This window comes from Eublepharis macularius, chromosome 1 (assembly GCF_028583425.1).
Source record: "Eublepharis macularius isolate TG4126 chromosome 1, MPM_Emac_v1.0, whole genome shotgun sequence".
In the NCBI taxonomy this organism is placed as follows: domain Eukaryota; kingdom Metazoa; phylum Chordata; class Lepidosauria; order Squamata; family Eublepharidae; genus Eublepharis; species Eublepharis macularius.
In genome coordinates, this window is record NC_072790.1 from 195,384,247 (window position 1) to 195,400,748 (window position 16,502).

At 44.0% G+C, this 16,502-nt stretch overlaps 1 protein-coding gene across 1 annotated transcript in view; it reads left to right on the forward strand.

Annotated features, from left to right (window-relative positions):
* Positions 1-16,502, forward strand: part of PKDCC (protein kinase domain containing, cytoplasmic) — a 54,676-nt gene that overhangs the window by 23,021 nt on the left and 15,153 nt on the right. The window contains exons 4-5 of the mRNA XM_054980883.1: positions 2,278-2,357; positions 3,548-3,655. Coding sequence (XP_054836858.1) covers positions 2,278-2,357; positions 3,548-3,655 — 188 coding nt within the window. The remainder of the gene's footprint in view (positions 1-2,277; positions 2,358-3,547; positions 3,656-16,502) is intronic.

A 16,502-nucleotide genomic window follows, 5' to 3' on the forward strand; every position in this document is an offset into this window, starting at 1 on the left:
CACGGCAGCATCCCCCTGAATTTTCCTATTTATGTTAGCAGTCTGCTCACAGCCTAATATTTATGTCTCATGCTTCAGTTTATACTGAACCTGAACTGTCCACCTTGTTAAAAGTAACTCTGAAAAAGAGTTGATAGACTTTAATGCTATGGGAATTGGTTGGAGGAATCAGAGGCAATTGAATTACATATCCCCTAATAAATCATGCCATGATGATGTTAAGTACTCTGGAATTAATTTGTGTCTTCTTTGTTCTTCATACTCCAAGGTGTGGAGGCTTTTTGAGATTCCATGCTCTGTTTCCACTTTAAGTTTTTCTTTTAGGCAATGGACAGCTCTGAATTAATGATCGCCAGTGCTAGATTAAAAGATACAAGGATGCTTGGTTGAGCAGTCCTTTCTGTTCCACTAATCCCAAGGCTAAAGACTGACGTTTTCATAGAGCTGAAGATGGTCTGGATGTGGATATAATCATCCCACTTTAGCCCTCTGAAGACATTCTATTCCAATCACACACATTGGGAGCTTGTCAGCTGTGCATATCAGAGAAGTGATCCACTCTGTCTCCATCTTGTGAGAATTGAGCAGTGTTGGAATTTGTATATGAGAAAGTTACTGTGTGAGTTGCTCTTCCAGTATGTACAGTTGGTGGGTTCCTAGTTCATGATTAGAACAAAACATCTGCAGAGGGATTTTCTTTTCTACTAAACTATATTTGCAGTTCCTCTTGTTTTAGTTCATGCCAAACGTCCTTGATCAGAGGAGATAGTGTGGCCAAAGAAACTGTACACTATGAGAATCAAGTGTCTTACACATTTTCACTTTCTTAAAACAATTATATATGTCCAGTCTAAATCTCTCACTGTGTAGTCAGAAAATCAGACAATTCAAATGACTGTATATGAGGGTGTTTACCGGATATACAGGTAAACCTGATATGACCCAGATCAACATTTCAGCAATAAAGGAACACTTAGGACTTGTGGAACCTGAAATGAAAGACATTCATTGCATGCTATGGAGTTCTGATGTCCTTGAATAATGATTAAAATAGTGATCTGTAATAATGCCACATTTCAGCAAGGTCAACTCAAACATAGGGTTTGTGCATGTGTGATATGCATGTGCCATTCCATGGAAACACAGAAACACACAGAAACATGTACTAGTCATAGAATTCAGACTAAGAAAAACCCATACTTCCATTTTAAAAAGAAATCACTCTCAGTGGCCTAGCATGGTGTGGGGTGGGGGAGCAGAAGGGCAGCCACCCCGGGCACATAATTTGAAGGGGTGCCATGCCCAGGAGAGCCTGTGCTGTGTCCACAGGAGGCCACCCATGGTGCCCTGGCTGCCTGCCATGCTGATGGGGTGGCTGGCTCGCTGGGTGCTGAGCTGGCCTGGCCATCCTGCAGCCGAGGAGTGCGCTGAGCTGGTGGCGGCAGTGTGAGTGGCTGCCACGAAGGGCTGCCTGGTAAGGGATGTAGAGGCAAGCAGCCCATATCGTGGAAGAGCTCCCGGGGGGGAGGAGCCGTGCCCTGTGCAATGAAGTTACGTGCCAGGGGCACCGCCTCCTGTTGGGGGTTGCCCCGGGTGCTGCCAACCCACGCTATGCCGCTGATCAATCTTGTTTCTAGCCTTGTGACTAGCCTAAGGACATCTAGTAAGCTTCATGGCAATTTGAAGACAGTTTCATAGAGCCTAGTCCAACTAATCTAACCACCATACCACACTTTTGTGTGGAAGGGATTTATTAGATCTAACCAAGAGGTTACAGCAGTCATCTTGTCTTGATACAAAATTGGCCCAGCTTTCTTTTCCTGTAGAATATTGGCCCGCTCTGTCCTCACCATTTGTACCAAATTGCTAAAAGTGTTAGTGACTTGATACGGGTAAAGGCCTCGTTATTTAATTCTCAGGTTGGAAATGTGAGAGAACTTTTAAATTTACAGTCCCTACAAAAAAAACCAACAAAAATTTGTTCATGCTGAGACAGACAGCTTTGCAAATTGGCAAAATCTGCGGGGTTTTACAGCAAATTTCTATGTTCATAAAACATTTACAGGTAGTTACAAGGTGGCCTTGTGCAAAGCAGCTCTGTGTAACCAGCACCAAGCAGCTGTGTGGACATACCTGCAGCTATGTATTTAATTATAGAATGTGATTCTATTTCCTGCATAGCATAGTAGCTTGTAAATTTCTGGAATTTTATTGTTCATTCTGCTGTTCTGCGGTTTCTAAACTCTCGTAAACCTAACAAGTTTCTCATCTTTGTAGGTTTTTCTTTACATATCTTCTGCCACATAGTGCCCCTGCATCCCTGAGACCGTTACTGGATGCGATAGTCAATGCTACAGGTAAATCAATGAAATGACTAGCCCTTTCTTTATATCTCTCTTTCGTGATGGCTTTTGTCTCAGCGATTTCCTTCTGAAATATCTGAAACACCTTGAAGATTCCAAAGAAACCCCAGTGCAATTTAACATCGATTCATTTCATAGGCCTTCAACACTCATCATGAAAAATATTGGCCACAACCATCCTACTTTTGTTTTATTTTGTTGTATTTGCATTTTGTGGCTTGTTTGATTTCTTGTCGCTGTATTTACTGTTATTGTTTAATTTGTAAACCCACTTCATGTGAAAAAAGGGATTGAAAACTGTATACAAATAAATGCATTTCTGTGTTGTGAGCAGGAAAAGATTTTTTGAAAGACCCTTTTTTAAAAAAAGACGGATATCAAAACTTCAGCATAGTTTAGCACTACAGAACTAAATAAATGACTGTGTGGACATGTTCCTGGAGCCACATGATGAAGTCCTCTAATGATAAAGAGACGCAGAGTGGGAAGAGATGACTATTTTAACATAATCTGTACCTGATGTTTGTCAGGCTGATTCAAATGGCCAAGTTTTCCCAGGGTATTTTAGTCTTCTGTAGAGGCTCTGTAGGAACCTGTGTGGTGTACTAGTCAGAATGTAGGGCTTGGCTCAGAGATCTGGGTTCAAATCTCATCTGGGAGGTTCACTGAGTATCTCTAATCAATGCATAAGGTTGTTGTCTAGATAAACCAAGATCGCCTGAAGACTGCTACCCTAAGCTTATGGGAAAGGGGAACGATAGATGTGAATTTAATGAGAGCCAGTTTGGTGTAGTGGTTAAGAGTGCGGGACTCTAATCTGGATTGCTGGGTTTGATTCCCCACTCCTCCTCTTGAAGACAGCTGGGTGACCTTGGGTCAGACACAGCCTCTAGGAGTTCTCTCAGCCCCACCCACCTCACAGGGTGTTTTGTTGTGGGGATAATAATGACATACTTTGTAAACCGCTCTGAGTGGGTGTTAAGTCGTCCTGAAGGGCGGTATATAAATCGAATGTTGTTGTTGTTGTTATTTATTATTATGCCATTTGTTTAATTTCTTGGCAACACTCCAAGCTACACCTCTGTCTTTGCCTCCCCATTAGTCCCCATATGATTACATCTTCCTTTTTTGTTACCTACTTTTTGCTTCCAAAAAATCTCTCCCCCACCCTCTTTTCTTTTCAGGAGAGCTTCACTGGGGAATAGACACAACCACTGCTCACTTAGAAAGAGTTTTGCATTTATACAAGAGTGGCCTCTACCTTGAGAACACGACAAGGACTCCCAAATCTGGTACAGTGTTGCTTGTCAATGTGCAACAAAGTCCTGCACTGATATGGATGGGAGCTCAAAGGATCATGGAGCTATGGGAGAGGGAAGCCCATTCCAGGCATGTGGAAGGCTATCAAAGAGCAGAATAAGACTGGAATGGGTTGTATGGCAGTGCATCTAAGAGATGCATGCTGAATGATAATGCAACTGCAGTGTTGGCATCTGTTAGGGTTGCTAAGGACAACCTACTGTTGGGCTCCTAATGTATTGACATGGTAACAGAATGACTTCCTTTCCTGTTCTCTATGCTTAAAAAATCCCTCCCCCTCCAGCACTCCATATGGACTGGCTATATTTCCTGCATAAGATAAAAGAACAGGAAAGGAGTTCCAGGTTGGAGAGAACCAGGGCAACGTGGTGGACAGAGCTTAGGCGAGGTCCATGAAGGATGAGTTTCAGATCCTTTAGGCTAATCATTCTTGCACAATGCAACCTATTTTATAGAGTTTTATGAAGGGACAATGAAATGTCTTACATTTGGGAAACTAATGTGATGCAATAGATGAGATTTTAAAGCCTATTTAATAACTTGAAAACAAACCTGTTAAGCTACTTGTGTGTATATTTCTGAGGTTTTGCAATGCAGTACAATGACCCCACTACAACATTTTGTGATAAAGGTTCTTAACGTGGTGAGAGACACTGAAAGGGTGTGTGGTATTTCAAAACTGGTTCTTGATGAAGGTATCTGCTTCTCACAGTGCTGCAGCACATGGAATTGGGGAGGGGATCCAGAGGGTCCAGACTAGAGATGGACACAAACTGGGAAAATTCCAAACCGTGCAGTTTTTGGTCCGTTGCATTTAATGAACTACAGACCATGAGTTTCACGAACTTGCCCCGGTTTGCAAATCGGTTTCTTTGGTTCGTGAAAATGTCACTTCCAGGTCAGCAGAAGGTTTGCAGAGAACCCATCTCTCCCAGGAAACTGATTGATCAGTGCCAAGCTGTCTGCAGTGACAAACTGAAATATGAACCAAATGAACTGGGCTAAAATTCATCATGGCTTGTGAGAAATGAGCTCCCACGAACTGCTGGTTCATGAACCATGAGCTGGCCCAGTTTGTGATGAACTTTGGTTCATATTTTGGCTTATGCCCGCCTCTAGTCCAGACATTTTAGAATCTCAATAATTAACTTCACACGGGGTTCCATTTCTCTTAAGTAAGGGTTCTCAGTTTTTGACCCTCATGGCATACTTAACCATTTCTGATGTAATCATTTTCTTCAGGGTGGAGATAATGCTTTTTTAAAAAAAAATGTGGCTGATCTACAGAATCTTCACATGGATGTGGTTTGGGTAAGGCCAGGAGGCAGAGCTGAATAAGGAATACAAATTGGGGAAGTTTGCGGTGAGAGAATATCCTGGGTCCAGGAAGTGTTCCAATTTCTAGTTGGGCTAGGATAGAGATGACAGTGCCCTGCCTGGGCTGTCCTGAGACCCTTTGCCTGGGTAGGAGATTGGGTTTATCAGTCCTGAACTCTCCTGGACAAGCACTGCAGTCAGGAATTGGCAGAAGGACTGGTGCAGGTGTTCTTTTAACTTTTTAATTTTTAGATTTTCATCACAAGTTTTGCTGAGTGACAGCTGTCGACACAGCCAAATTGTTTTCAGCAATACAATCTATCCTTTGTGGAGGGAGTGCCAGGATGTAGGAGGGTCCTTGGGACTGTCTGCTGAATCCAGATTTAACTGCACCATTAGAACAGTACAAGTTACTGTGGAACCGAAACTCTGCACTGGCTTATTATGATGCAGAGTTTCTGTTCCCCAGCAGGCACATGAGGCTGGGACAGTAGAACTTAAACAGGCATATATGGTCTTCATTAGTTTCCCAGAAAGTAAAACAAGTAACAACTTGTAATAACTGCCAGCTGCATTTGGCCCGTTTCTGCCATGGCCAGGGTCCTCCTTGTTTAGAAACAGTTCTTTGCCTCCAATTCTTTTTTCTCCTACAAACCATACCAAATAATGATCAGGCTGGATTGCATTTGAATTTTTTAAAAAATGGAACCAGATATGTTCATAGTTAATAGCTAGTTTATTTCATTCAGTGGTCTGAAAGTCCATTTCTACCTAGAACCAGTTCACTCTCCCATCTGTCCATGAGAATTGTGTGTTTACTGCTTGGCTGCTTCCACACACGTTGGATAATCCACTTTCAATACGCTTTGGTGAACATTTATAACTGATTTTCCATGTGTGGAACAAAAAATCCACTTCTAAAGGATAACTAAAGTGCATTGAAAGTGCATTATTCAACGTGTGTGGAAATGGCCCTTGTCTTATTCGCTTCAACAAAGCACAAAAGCAATGCCTGGGGTGGATCTGCCTTTTTGATTGAAGTGAGTGAGTGCATTGTTATCAGAAGTGTATGCAGCAGTGGGGCTGAGTGTATGAGCTGTGATCCCGGAACTTTCCAGTTCAGCTCTTATCACAGCCACAGACTTGTTAGGTAGCCATGTCCAATCCATAAGGCTCAACTTCCTGTCTGTGATATGGGGGTTGTATTACTGAATTACCCAACAGGGCTGTTTTAAGGGCTGTGATATGCACGTGAAGCTCTTTGAACACTGAAAGTTCATTGCCCATCCTGAATGCTGTTTTTGGTGGAGCTGTAAGATAAAAACTTCTATCCAATAAGATGGGGTAGTGATCTTTGGGGAAGAGGCCAACCTTTTAAGAAAGAGCGTGATACTCAGATCTCTACTTGTGGGGAGGAGGACGGGGAATACATCCCATTTCAGGAAAGGGAAGTGGTACCAACCATCAGTAGAAAAGCAACTCCATAGAAGCACTTGTCGATCTGAGCCTTCCCATAAATAAAAATTAACAAGATAAACCTTGGTCATGTTACAGAATGAGTTGGGTCTTAAGCTTTCACTATGTTTCGGTTGTAAAACTTTTTATAGTACCATAAATTATATTCTTCTTTGGTTTTACTTTAGTGACATAGAAACAAAGCATATGTGGGTGTGTGTGGGGAGCTTTAATAGTCATGTGTGTTTTCTTTAATCGTAAATCATCCCATTATTAAAGCTGGTTATCGGGATGCGATGCTGTTTGAAGTGACACTGTGTTCAAAAATACTTGAATATGCTGCTGGCTGCAGATAACCTTGAAATGTATAAATTTGTATTGTAAACAAAACATGGATGACCGTTGCAGAAAAATTCAAACTGTCTCCTTTTGAATTGATTATATGTTTTCCAAAAATTTAGAAACAGTATTCCCAAACCTTTAATGACTTATTCTCATATTCTCCCACTGATTTTCCCACTGATTTCCAGCAGGAAAATTGGTTTCTGGCTTGCTGTTTGATGTAGTTATTTAAACTAAAGCTGAACCAAAATCACACAGGTTTCGTGAAAATTTTTAGCAGTGTCAAAAATGCTTCCCTTTCTAATGGAAATCTTTGGCACCTTGCATAAATGCAGTTATCCATTGACTTTGTGATAATTTTTGTTTACTCTGTGTTGTCATTGTATAGCCAAATCTGATTGGATATATGTTATTGTGATATCATCCCTTTCTCTGCATAATCCATTGATTATACAGGATCAGTGTATGACTTCATCCAGGAAGAAAAATCAACCAGAGAGAACAATAGTGTCAAATAAAATTTTAAAAAGTTACCATTTGCAAAATCCAGATATTTTCAGGGAAAAATTCTACCCCCATCAAAACTGCTAGTATCTACATATACATATGAAGTTATGGAATCTTTAGCAGAACTCATTTTAAAAATGACTTATTTATTCTATAGCTCAATCGGTCACTAAGAGGTGCCACCCAGGTCTTAGTCTATTGCATAAAAATGAAAAAAAATATTTCCCTCAGCTATGCAATATTTCTAAGAGAAGCTCCCAAAAGCACCTTCATGTTTCATGACTTCTTGCAGCAGCTTCTCTAAGTGCTTCTGAGATCTGAATAAGAAGAACCATGCCGATTTGATCAGTCTTGGAATCAGTTCCCTCCAACTTGTCCTACAGCTACCAGAGACCTTTTGCCTGACAGCTGCATCAGCCCTTCAGGGAGCCATCCGTATGCCTCCAACACACTTGACAGAGATAGGGCAGAACTCCAGTAATCATGGAAGGCTGGTCACTGTTCTTTCCAGTTTTCATTTGGGGAAAAGAAACTGGGAGGCAAGAAGGGTGCAAGGCTACCAGATCCCGGTCTAGTGCCCCATCCCATATATAATCCTACTATATATGTAAAAGCAAGTACTCTAACTACCACTTGGAAAATCGAACTCTTTGCTATTGAGATTTCTAGATTCTTCCTCAGTGCTTTTTCTGCATTATCCGCTCACGTATTTGGAAGAAGTCAGTGGACTTGTCCTATTCTCAAAGGCTTCTGTCTCTTTTAATAGTTCAGAGAGAGGCAGAAGTTTTATAAGTGTACCTTTCTGATTGCAATGTTGTTGTGAGAGGGGAACATTCACCTGTTGAATGTGACTCTGTTTCACAGCTCCACAAGGGGCAGGAGCCTTGTCCCTTTGGACAAGAAGCCCTTGTTAGACATTATATCCATGTGTACTCAAAGGTCTGCAACTGCACATACTGGAAGTGCATGGCTCCCAATTAAGGTTGCCAAGTTTAGCTAGGAAAATTCCTGGAGATTTGTGGGGTAGAGCTTGGGAGGGGCATTGTTTGGGGAGGGGAGGGGCCTCAGCAGGGTATAATGCCATACAGTCCACCCTCCAAAGCAGCCATTTCTCCAGGGAAGTTGATCTCTGTTGTCTGGAGATCAGTTGTAATTCCTGGGCCTTCCAGGTGTCACCTGGAAGTTGGCAACCCTACTCCCACTGCATGGTCACCGTGTTATTTTGCATGTGTATAAAGCTTTAGTACATGTGAACTAAGCACTGGATTTTTCAGGTTCACATTTGCATTTAACAAAACTATATGAGCATGCAAAATGTGTGGTTGTTGCATGTTGTTTAGCCAACATGGTGATTGCATATACCAGGCATGCGTAGGTGAGGTTGCTGGCCTGCTGGCTCATGAGATGATTTCTGAAAGGAGCTGTTATGGTCACCCAAAGGAAGAGGGGCAGCATCTCGCCAGTGCATGGGGCCACTAGAGCAACTCCTTTAAGACCACTTGACCCAAGGGACCTTCTTCAGGCATTTAGGAATTAAATTCTGTTGGTTCTTAAATTTGTTAAAACAAACAACTGTCATTATTGTGCTTGGAGATTTGCAAAGAAGGGGAGGGAGTTGCTCTCTGAAAGAGAAAAGGAATGCAATGACTGCCTGTAAGGTAAGACGTTAGCTGTTCTCATTTGCCCTTTTAACGGTTTGGCAAGGCTGTGCTGTGTGTAAATATTTACAGTACAATGGTGTTTCCAAAATGCTATGGCAACCTATGGAGAAAACTGAAAGCCTCTTCAACGTAGAATCGGATCTTGTTCTCTGACTTGGGTTGTATGTTTGGTTATAACTCTGGCCCATAGGCTTGCTAGAATCTTATTTACCTCCTTATAAAAGATTTACTCCCTGGCCTATCTCCCTGGTGTACAAATAGTACACAAGCTGACTCACAATGTAAAATTAAACAATGATAAAATTAGAAAGCTGATTTTTAAAAATCTAAACTGAAGAAGTCATAAAACGGAGCAGGGGACCATGTGAGAAAGCTCTTGTATTACGTTAAATATGTATTTAATGTGATGCCAGGCATGTGTTCTTTAATGTGTCAGGTAATGCAATTTTACCAATGATGAAAATTTGCAATTGTTTTCTTTAGCATTCTCAGTGGGGAGAGGAACGACCAGTTCTCTACCTCCCCTCACCCCACTCTGGGCGGAATCTGCCAGGTCTTAAAATAAAACCCAAATATGTCTAACTAAATTTGTACATAGTAAATCATACTCATCCTTTTGTTTTTCTTCCTGTTTCTGCCTCTGTGCCGTCTCTACTCTTGAGATTCAGATTATGGACAGGGAGTGGTCTGTTTTGCTTAGGTCGTGTACTTATGTGGCTGCATGTTGCTGGGGGAGACAGTAAGTCTTGTGGGCCTTGGCTTGGATCCAACTGTCCTGCAGCCTAAGGAGCCTTCCTCCAGGTTGTGGCTCTTTTGTTAGACAAACAGCCTCATAACTTGGGAGAAAGGCTCTGAAGGCTGGAGTGAGGGTTCAAACTTTAGTCAGCAATGTGGTAGTAGGATAGGGGTAGAAGCTGCCTGCTCATCTGCCCCCCCCCCCGGCTGCTTCTTCTGCAAAAGCTTCCCTCCTCTTCCAGAACAACTAGTCTGTGAAGGAGTAGCCTCACTTGCAGAAGGACAGGGCTCTGAGGTAGGCTGGTTAGACTTAGCAGATCAGTTGTGGCCCTGTCCATTTCATGACACCCCTTGCCTTGAAGTAAACATTAGACCTACAGCCCAGTTTGTGGCCATGCAGAATAATGCGTGCATAGGTTCAAGATGCTAAAAGCAATAGACAAGAACAGGGCTAGACCTGAGGCTCAGTAGCAGAGAGTGTGGTTTGCATGCTGAAGGACCCAGTTTCAATCTTTAATGTCCAGTTAGATGATTTCGTGGTTGGGAAACCTTGAGAGTTGCTACCAGCGAGAGAGTAGGCAATATTAAGCAAGATGCATCAGTGGTCTGACTTTATGTGATTAAATAACACCCAGATTTATTTTGCTTATACCAAACCATCAAATATGTAGACTAGGGGCAAATAAAGGAATGGAAAATAGTGGTGGAAATTAATCAAAACACAAAACAATGGAAAACTAGGCAAACTCGTCCAAGTTTATGAAGCAAAGATGAACTGGTTTAGAATCTCCCAAAATTGTTCAAAATCTTCATCAGTTACATATGCTCAAAAGGGAATTACCTGCTGCAATTCTATACAATAAATCTGTGTCACTTTCACTTGTCTTCTCCCAGGGCTCTGCTTTCGCATTTCATTTTGTCATTAGACTGGATGGGAGGTGGAGGGAGTAAGGATGCCCGTTCCTACTGCTGTGTCCCTGAACCATGATATATTGGCAGGTGATAACTGGAAAAGGAGGCTGGGCAGTTTTCCAACTGGTAGCTACAGTTGGTAGTTTAAAAAAATGCAATCTGGCTGCTGCGGCTGAACTAAATGGTCATTAGGACTGATTAAAGTCAGATTGAGGGTGACTCAAGCAAGTTAAAAGGAGGAAACCACAGCCTATTTATATTATATTGTAGCCCTGGCATTTATTTATATGACTTGAGTCTGAAGTAGGGTTGAGGGGGGTTGGAAAGCCAGTCTTAATTCAGCTACCAGAGGTAGGTTTGGGAAAGAAGGTAGTTAGTACAGTTTGTTTTGATTGCTGCACAGAGTACTAGATTATTGGGAAATACAGGAATGTCATGGTAGCTGTTTGTCTGCAACCTGTTCAGCATAGTGATATGGAGTTGTTGAACAGCCAGGTGGGCCACTGAATCTGTGGCCAAACGGTTGGTTACTTGCTTTACTGCGAGTTGAGATCCTAGGTGTTATCCAGCTATAATTTTAGAGATGTGCTGTTGGCTTTATTTTATTTTATTAATTTTAATTTTATTTTATTAAATTTGTAGCCCGCTCTCCCCACAAGCGGGCTCAGAGCAGATAACACAATATTATATTCATACATTTTAAAACAAGCATAATATAAGAGAAAACGAATAGAACTACAAATACAATAAAGCATTTGGACCCCATGAGGTAAGGGTGGCAAACCATTTAAATGGACAGTAGACTCAGACAAGAGCTCATTGCCCTCACCCCCAGCAGGAGGCCGGTGGGATAATTCATCCTCCTCAATTACCATAAGCCCAGCAGAACATCTCTGTCTTGCAGGCCCAGCAGAATGATAACAGGTCTTACTGGGCTCTGGTTTCCACAGACAGAGAGTTCGGTTGGTGCAAGAGCCAAAAAATGCCCTGGCCCTGGTCGAGGCTAGGTGCAAATCCTTGGGGGCCAGGGATCACCAACAGGTGTTTATTGGCCGAATGGAGCACCCTCCAGGGAACATAAGGCCAGAGGTGGGCCTGCAGATATGTTGGTCTCTGTCGTGCTCCCACACAGTGCCCGGGGTGTGGGCAGGGGCCGGGCAAGGCAGCTCACCTAAGCTAGTGCCAGCCAAAGAATGTCCGTTCAGGCAAAGTCCAAAGTCAACAGTCCAGGTTAAAACCAGCACAGGCAATCCCAGTCAGGGGTAGGCAGGTTCATGGTCTAAAGCAATCTGAGGTCAAAGTCCAGCGAAGGCAGTCCAAGCCGGGGGGGGGGCACAAGGTTCCAAGGGGGTGAGAAGGTTTCCAGGCTCGAGGCTCTGGAGGCAGAGTGGAAGACGACTGAAGTTGTTTCCATGCTGCTCTGTGTTCAGTGTCTGTTCTTATACTCCGCCTTGTTTAAGAGGCGGATGTGCCAGGTGTTTCCTCATCCGTTAATTGCCCTGCCTCATCATTCTGAATCAGCTCCAGCCACCGCTGTGCCGCTGCTAGACCACCTCTTGCACCCGCCCCTTTCTCCGGGTGGCTGGCTCTGACGGCTCCCCCTGTGGCGGCTGGGGTTGTTTGAGCGTTGCTTGTTTCCTCAGCCCTGGCATTTTCCCCAGGAGGCATGGGCAGTGCCACTGGCTGCTGCATGGCTGGCTCCTCGGGTATCTCGCCGCTTGGGGCGGGATTTGCCTGCCCAGCGCAGTCCTCCTCTGACAAGGACTCGCTGGCAGCCGGCAAGAGCTCAGTCCGAGGCTGGGTCACGACAGTCCGAGTCCGTTAAGGGCCTTATAGTTCAAAACCTTGAACTGGGTCTGGAATTCCACTGGAAGCCAGAGAAGCTGGCACCGAACAGGTGTCATATGTGACTGAAACAGTTCCCATAAGACATGTGTCACAGCATTTTGTACCAGTTGCAGCTTCTGGATTAGACACAAGGATAGCCCTGCGTAGAGTAAATTGCAGTAATTTAACCTGGAGGTGACCTTCGCCTAGATGACCGCAGTCAGGTTATAGGTTGAGAGTTTGGGAGTCAGTTGCCTGATCTGGCAAAGATGGAAAAATGACGTAGGCCTCCATTGACAAGGAAGCATCCAGGACCACACCCAGACTCCTTCTCATCAGTATGGGCGCTAGCAGTGCCCCATCGAGGGCTGGGTGCTGGATTCCCAATCCTATCAACCCACAGCCCAGATGCAGGACTCCCAGCTTTATGGGGTTCAGTTTCAGCCAACTGTTTTAACCACCCAGTCATGGCCTCCAAAGCCCTGGCCAGATTATCCAGAGCAGAGTCTGGTTGGCCATCCATCAACAGATATAACTGGGTGTCATTCACATACTGGTGACAACCCATCCCAAACTTCACATTGCGGAGAGTATTGTCCCCTGGGGGATGCCACACACCAATGGGTGATACAGTGATGGCTGCTCTCTGACCTTGAAGAAAGGAGACTAGCAACTGTAAGGCGCTCCTACGTACCCCCTACATCAGCGAGGTAGTTGGTCAGCAGTTCATAGTCGACCGTATTGAACACTGCTGTAAGATCCAATAATACCCACAGCGCTATCCTGCCCCAATCCAGATGTTTGCAAAGATCATCTGTGAGGGCAACTAGTGCCATTTCCGTCCCATGGCTAGGTCGAAAGCTGGACTGGACTGGGTCCAGGATAGAGGAGTCTTTCAGGAATGCATTTCTAGACACACATTTATTTATTTATTTAATTTAAAGTGTATATGCCATAGACATTTATTTTGCTACACTAGACTAGTATGGCAGTCCCCTGGAATTACCTCTGGTAGCAGGACTGGGAAAGACCTTTCTCTGCTTGAGAAAGTGTGTCTGATTTGGTATGAAGGAGCGTCCTGTATAACCCCAGATTTGCTGCTAAGTTTATACTCAGTAAGGGACAGCAGCCCAGTTCTGGGTCTGTAATTAGTGTGTCTGGATAATACGCACTGCATTCACACATTTTAGGTGTATACTTAAAACTTGCTTGGCAATGTGGGGGAACATTCAGATGTGTGATTTCCTCTCTCTCTAGTCTCTAGTTGAAGATGAGAGGCTATGTTATATGTTGGGGTCTGCAACTTATGGCTGTAACGCCAAATGCGATTCAGTACTGAACCAAATATGGCTTTAAAAAAATAAAACATGAAATAAATAAAAAAATAAAAATACAATGAAATGAAAAGAAAAATAAAATGAAATATTTTTTTTTTTAAAAAGTGAAATAAAAAGAAATGTGAAGGTAAATTGAAGGGTAGGTGATATGCTAGATTAGCCAGTATATGAGGGAAATGGTAAGAAAAGTTTTTTTTATGAGACCAAAGGGCTTCTTAGAGAGTCTTTACAGAAAAGGAAATGATAGATGTGATCAGTTGCCATAGTAACTCAAGTGCAAATCATCTTCAAATTTATACCAATACACTAAAACAATTGCACATAGTTTTTCTGTGTATATTCATTACTTATTGTGAAACTTTGTGTGTGCCAGACAAGGGCTCGCAACAACCAGTGTTTGGGCTGCAGAAAATTTATGGATTATTAATCCATAAACATCCATAATCAACATTAAGGATCCCATTCTCCTGGTGGGGGCCAGGGATCCCCTGCTTTCACCTTCCACCTCCTGCCACTACTCACCTGGCTGGCAGGGGCGGGGAGGTGCGGGAACAGGCCTCCCAGGTGCACTCCAGGGGCAGCAAGATAATGTCACTCCCAGGAGTGATGTCATCGCACCACCCCAAGAGTGGTCCCGTGCTTTGCCGCAGGCCGATTTTGACCTCAAATGGGCCCGTTTTGGCCTGTTGAGGCCAAAATCAGCCCATGGCGAAGTGCACATGTCCCCTCGCCCTTGCTGGGGCGTGCATGCAAGAAAGATCACAGGAATGGCAGTACAGTAAGCGCCAGATCCCCCACCTCCCACCAGGAGGCTACAAGAGCCTGGTAACCCTAATCAACACGTCAATTATCAGTAATGTGAAATTGTATAGTTTTCTTATGCTAGCTCTTTGTTGGTCTCATCTTCTGTATTTTGGCATAGTTTGGCCAAATGTTGCCAAGTAGGCCCCCTCTCCTGCTTTAAGGCCTGCCATGAACTGTGTTAAAGTTTCCTGCGTTGCTGTTTCACTGCTACACAAAGATTGCCCTGCACGTGTGTGTTCTGGTGCACGTGTCAGTTTCCTGCCTGCGTGTTAATTACCCTGATGCTGCCATAGACTGTGTTAGTTCCCTGACTCCATGTTTGGTTAACTGCACAAAGGACTCTCTTCCTGGGCAGCCCTGCCCTGACTTATATCTGGACTTCCCAGTGTGTGTTTGGACTTTGTTACAAGTGTGCCCCGTGCCTGCACTGCCATCTGCCACGGACCGTGCCTGTTCCCTGCTTTGGACTGTGTTTTACGTGCTGTTCCCCCTTCCTCCATGGAAGCCTGCCTCATATGGGCCCAAGCCACTGCTAGCAGCCGGGCGCCTGCCGGGGAAACCTCCAGCGAGCCTGGCTAGGCGCTCCCTGGTCAGTTCCCGCCTGGAGCCTCCCGCGGGCCGGTCCCTGAGCCTGCCCTCGCTACCGGGCAGCCTGCAAACCAGCCCCAGCTCTGCCCAGCCGGCATCCATGTTCTCAGGCAGCCAGAAGACCTAGGGAAGAAGACTGCTTTGAGAAGCCATTTCGGCGAAGCGGGCACACCACGTCCGCAGCGAGAGTACCTTGCCCCGCTCTGCATATCTTAGGAGCCGCCCCGGAGAAGGAACTAAGTGCCGACCATCCCAAGCACTTAGAGAATGCATCTCAAAGAAACCTCCGCATTCTAGAGCTGATGACATCAGGACAAGCCCTGTCCGCTGGAACATCCTTTCAGCCCACTCGGATTTCCCCCTCCCTCTTTTGTCCCCTCTTCCTGAGGTGTCACTTATCACAATCTGATTACCAAAGTGGCCCATCCAAGCCATTCAGTAACCCATTAGAACCTTTGTTTTAATCTGTGAGAACCACCAAGTACAGCACCAGCCCCAGGGTACGTTTTGGGGTATTTAAGCCGGTCTCTCAGACCGCATGGTGCGCGTGCCATCCTATCCAGAATCCCTTGCTGTCCGTCTGTGGTCCCAGTGCTGGCATTGGGCCACCTCGCTGTTGTGTCTCTGCTTCGCTTCAGGATTGTGAGTATTCCCCACCATCGTTGGGAACCTGCTAATGCGAAAGTCTCTGCATTTCTTACTCTGTGTTTCTTAGATCTTGTGTGTTCTCTTGTATGTATGTGCCAGTTCAGGCTTACGCCACACTATTAGTAAATACACGTGTTTGAACCTATTTGTAGTCTGCCTCTTTGTCACTAGAGTGTCTGGAATCGGGACCTCCGTAAACATAGGTTAGATCCGCGCTAATTTTAGTTACAGACTGCTAAAGCTAATTTCCCCTTTATAATAAAAAGCAGTTCTGGTAACACAAAATATAAAAGGTTGCAGACCCCACCCAGCATGTGTTATTTCTGAAGGTGCAGATTGGCTTTTGGATTACCCAGATAGTTTTCTCATGTTGATATAAATCAAGCCTCAGTTGGTAGAAGATCTGTTCAAGATGGTCAGAATACAAACTAATCTTGTTGATATTCTTTCATCTTTTACAAGAATAGCTTCAAATAAATAGAATTGAACAGTCTAGCTCATGCTATCAGTTCAAGTATTGGTGAATTCCTTGCAATGCCATTGCAGGACATTAGAATGGTGGCTTTTTTACTTGTGTCAACTTTTGTATGTATATGTATATGTTAAATATAAATTTATTGCTGCCTTTATAGTATGAGCCTAGTATTTATTGGTTTTAAATGCCATTAGTCTGGAAATTAAACAGA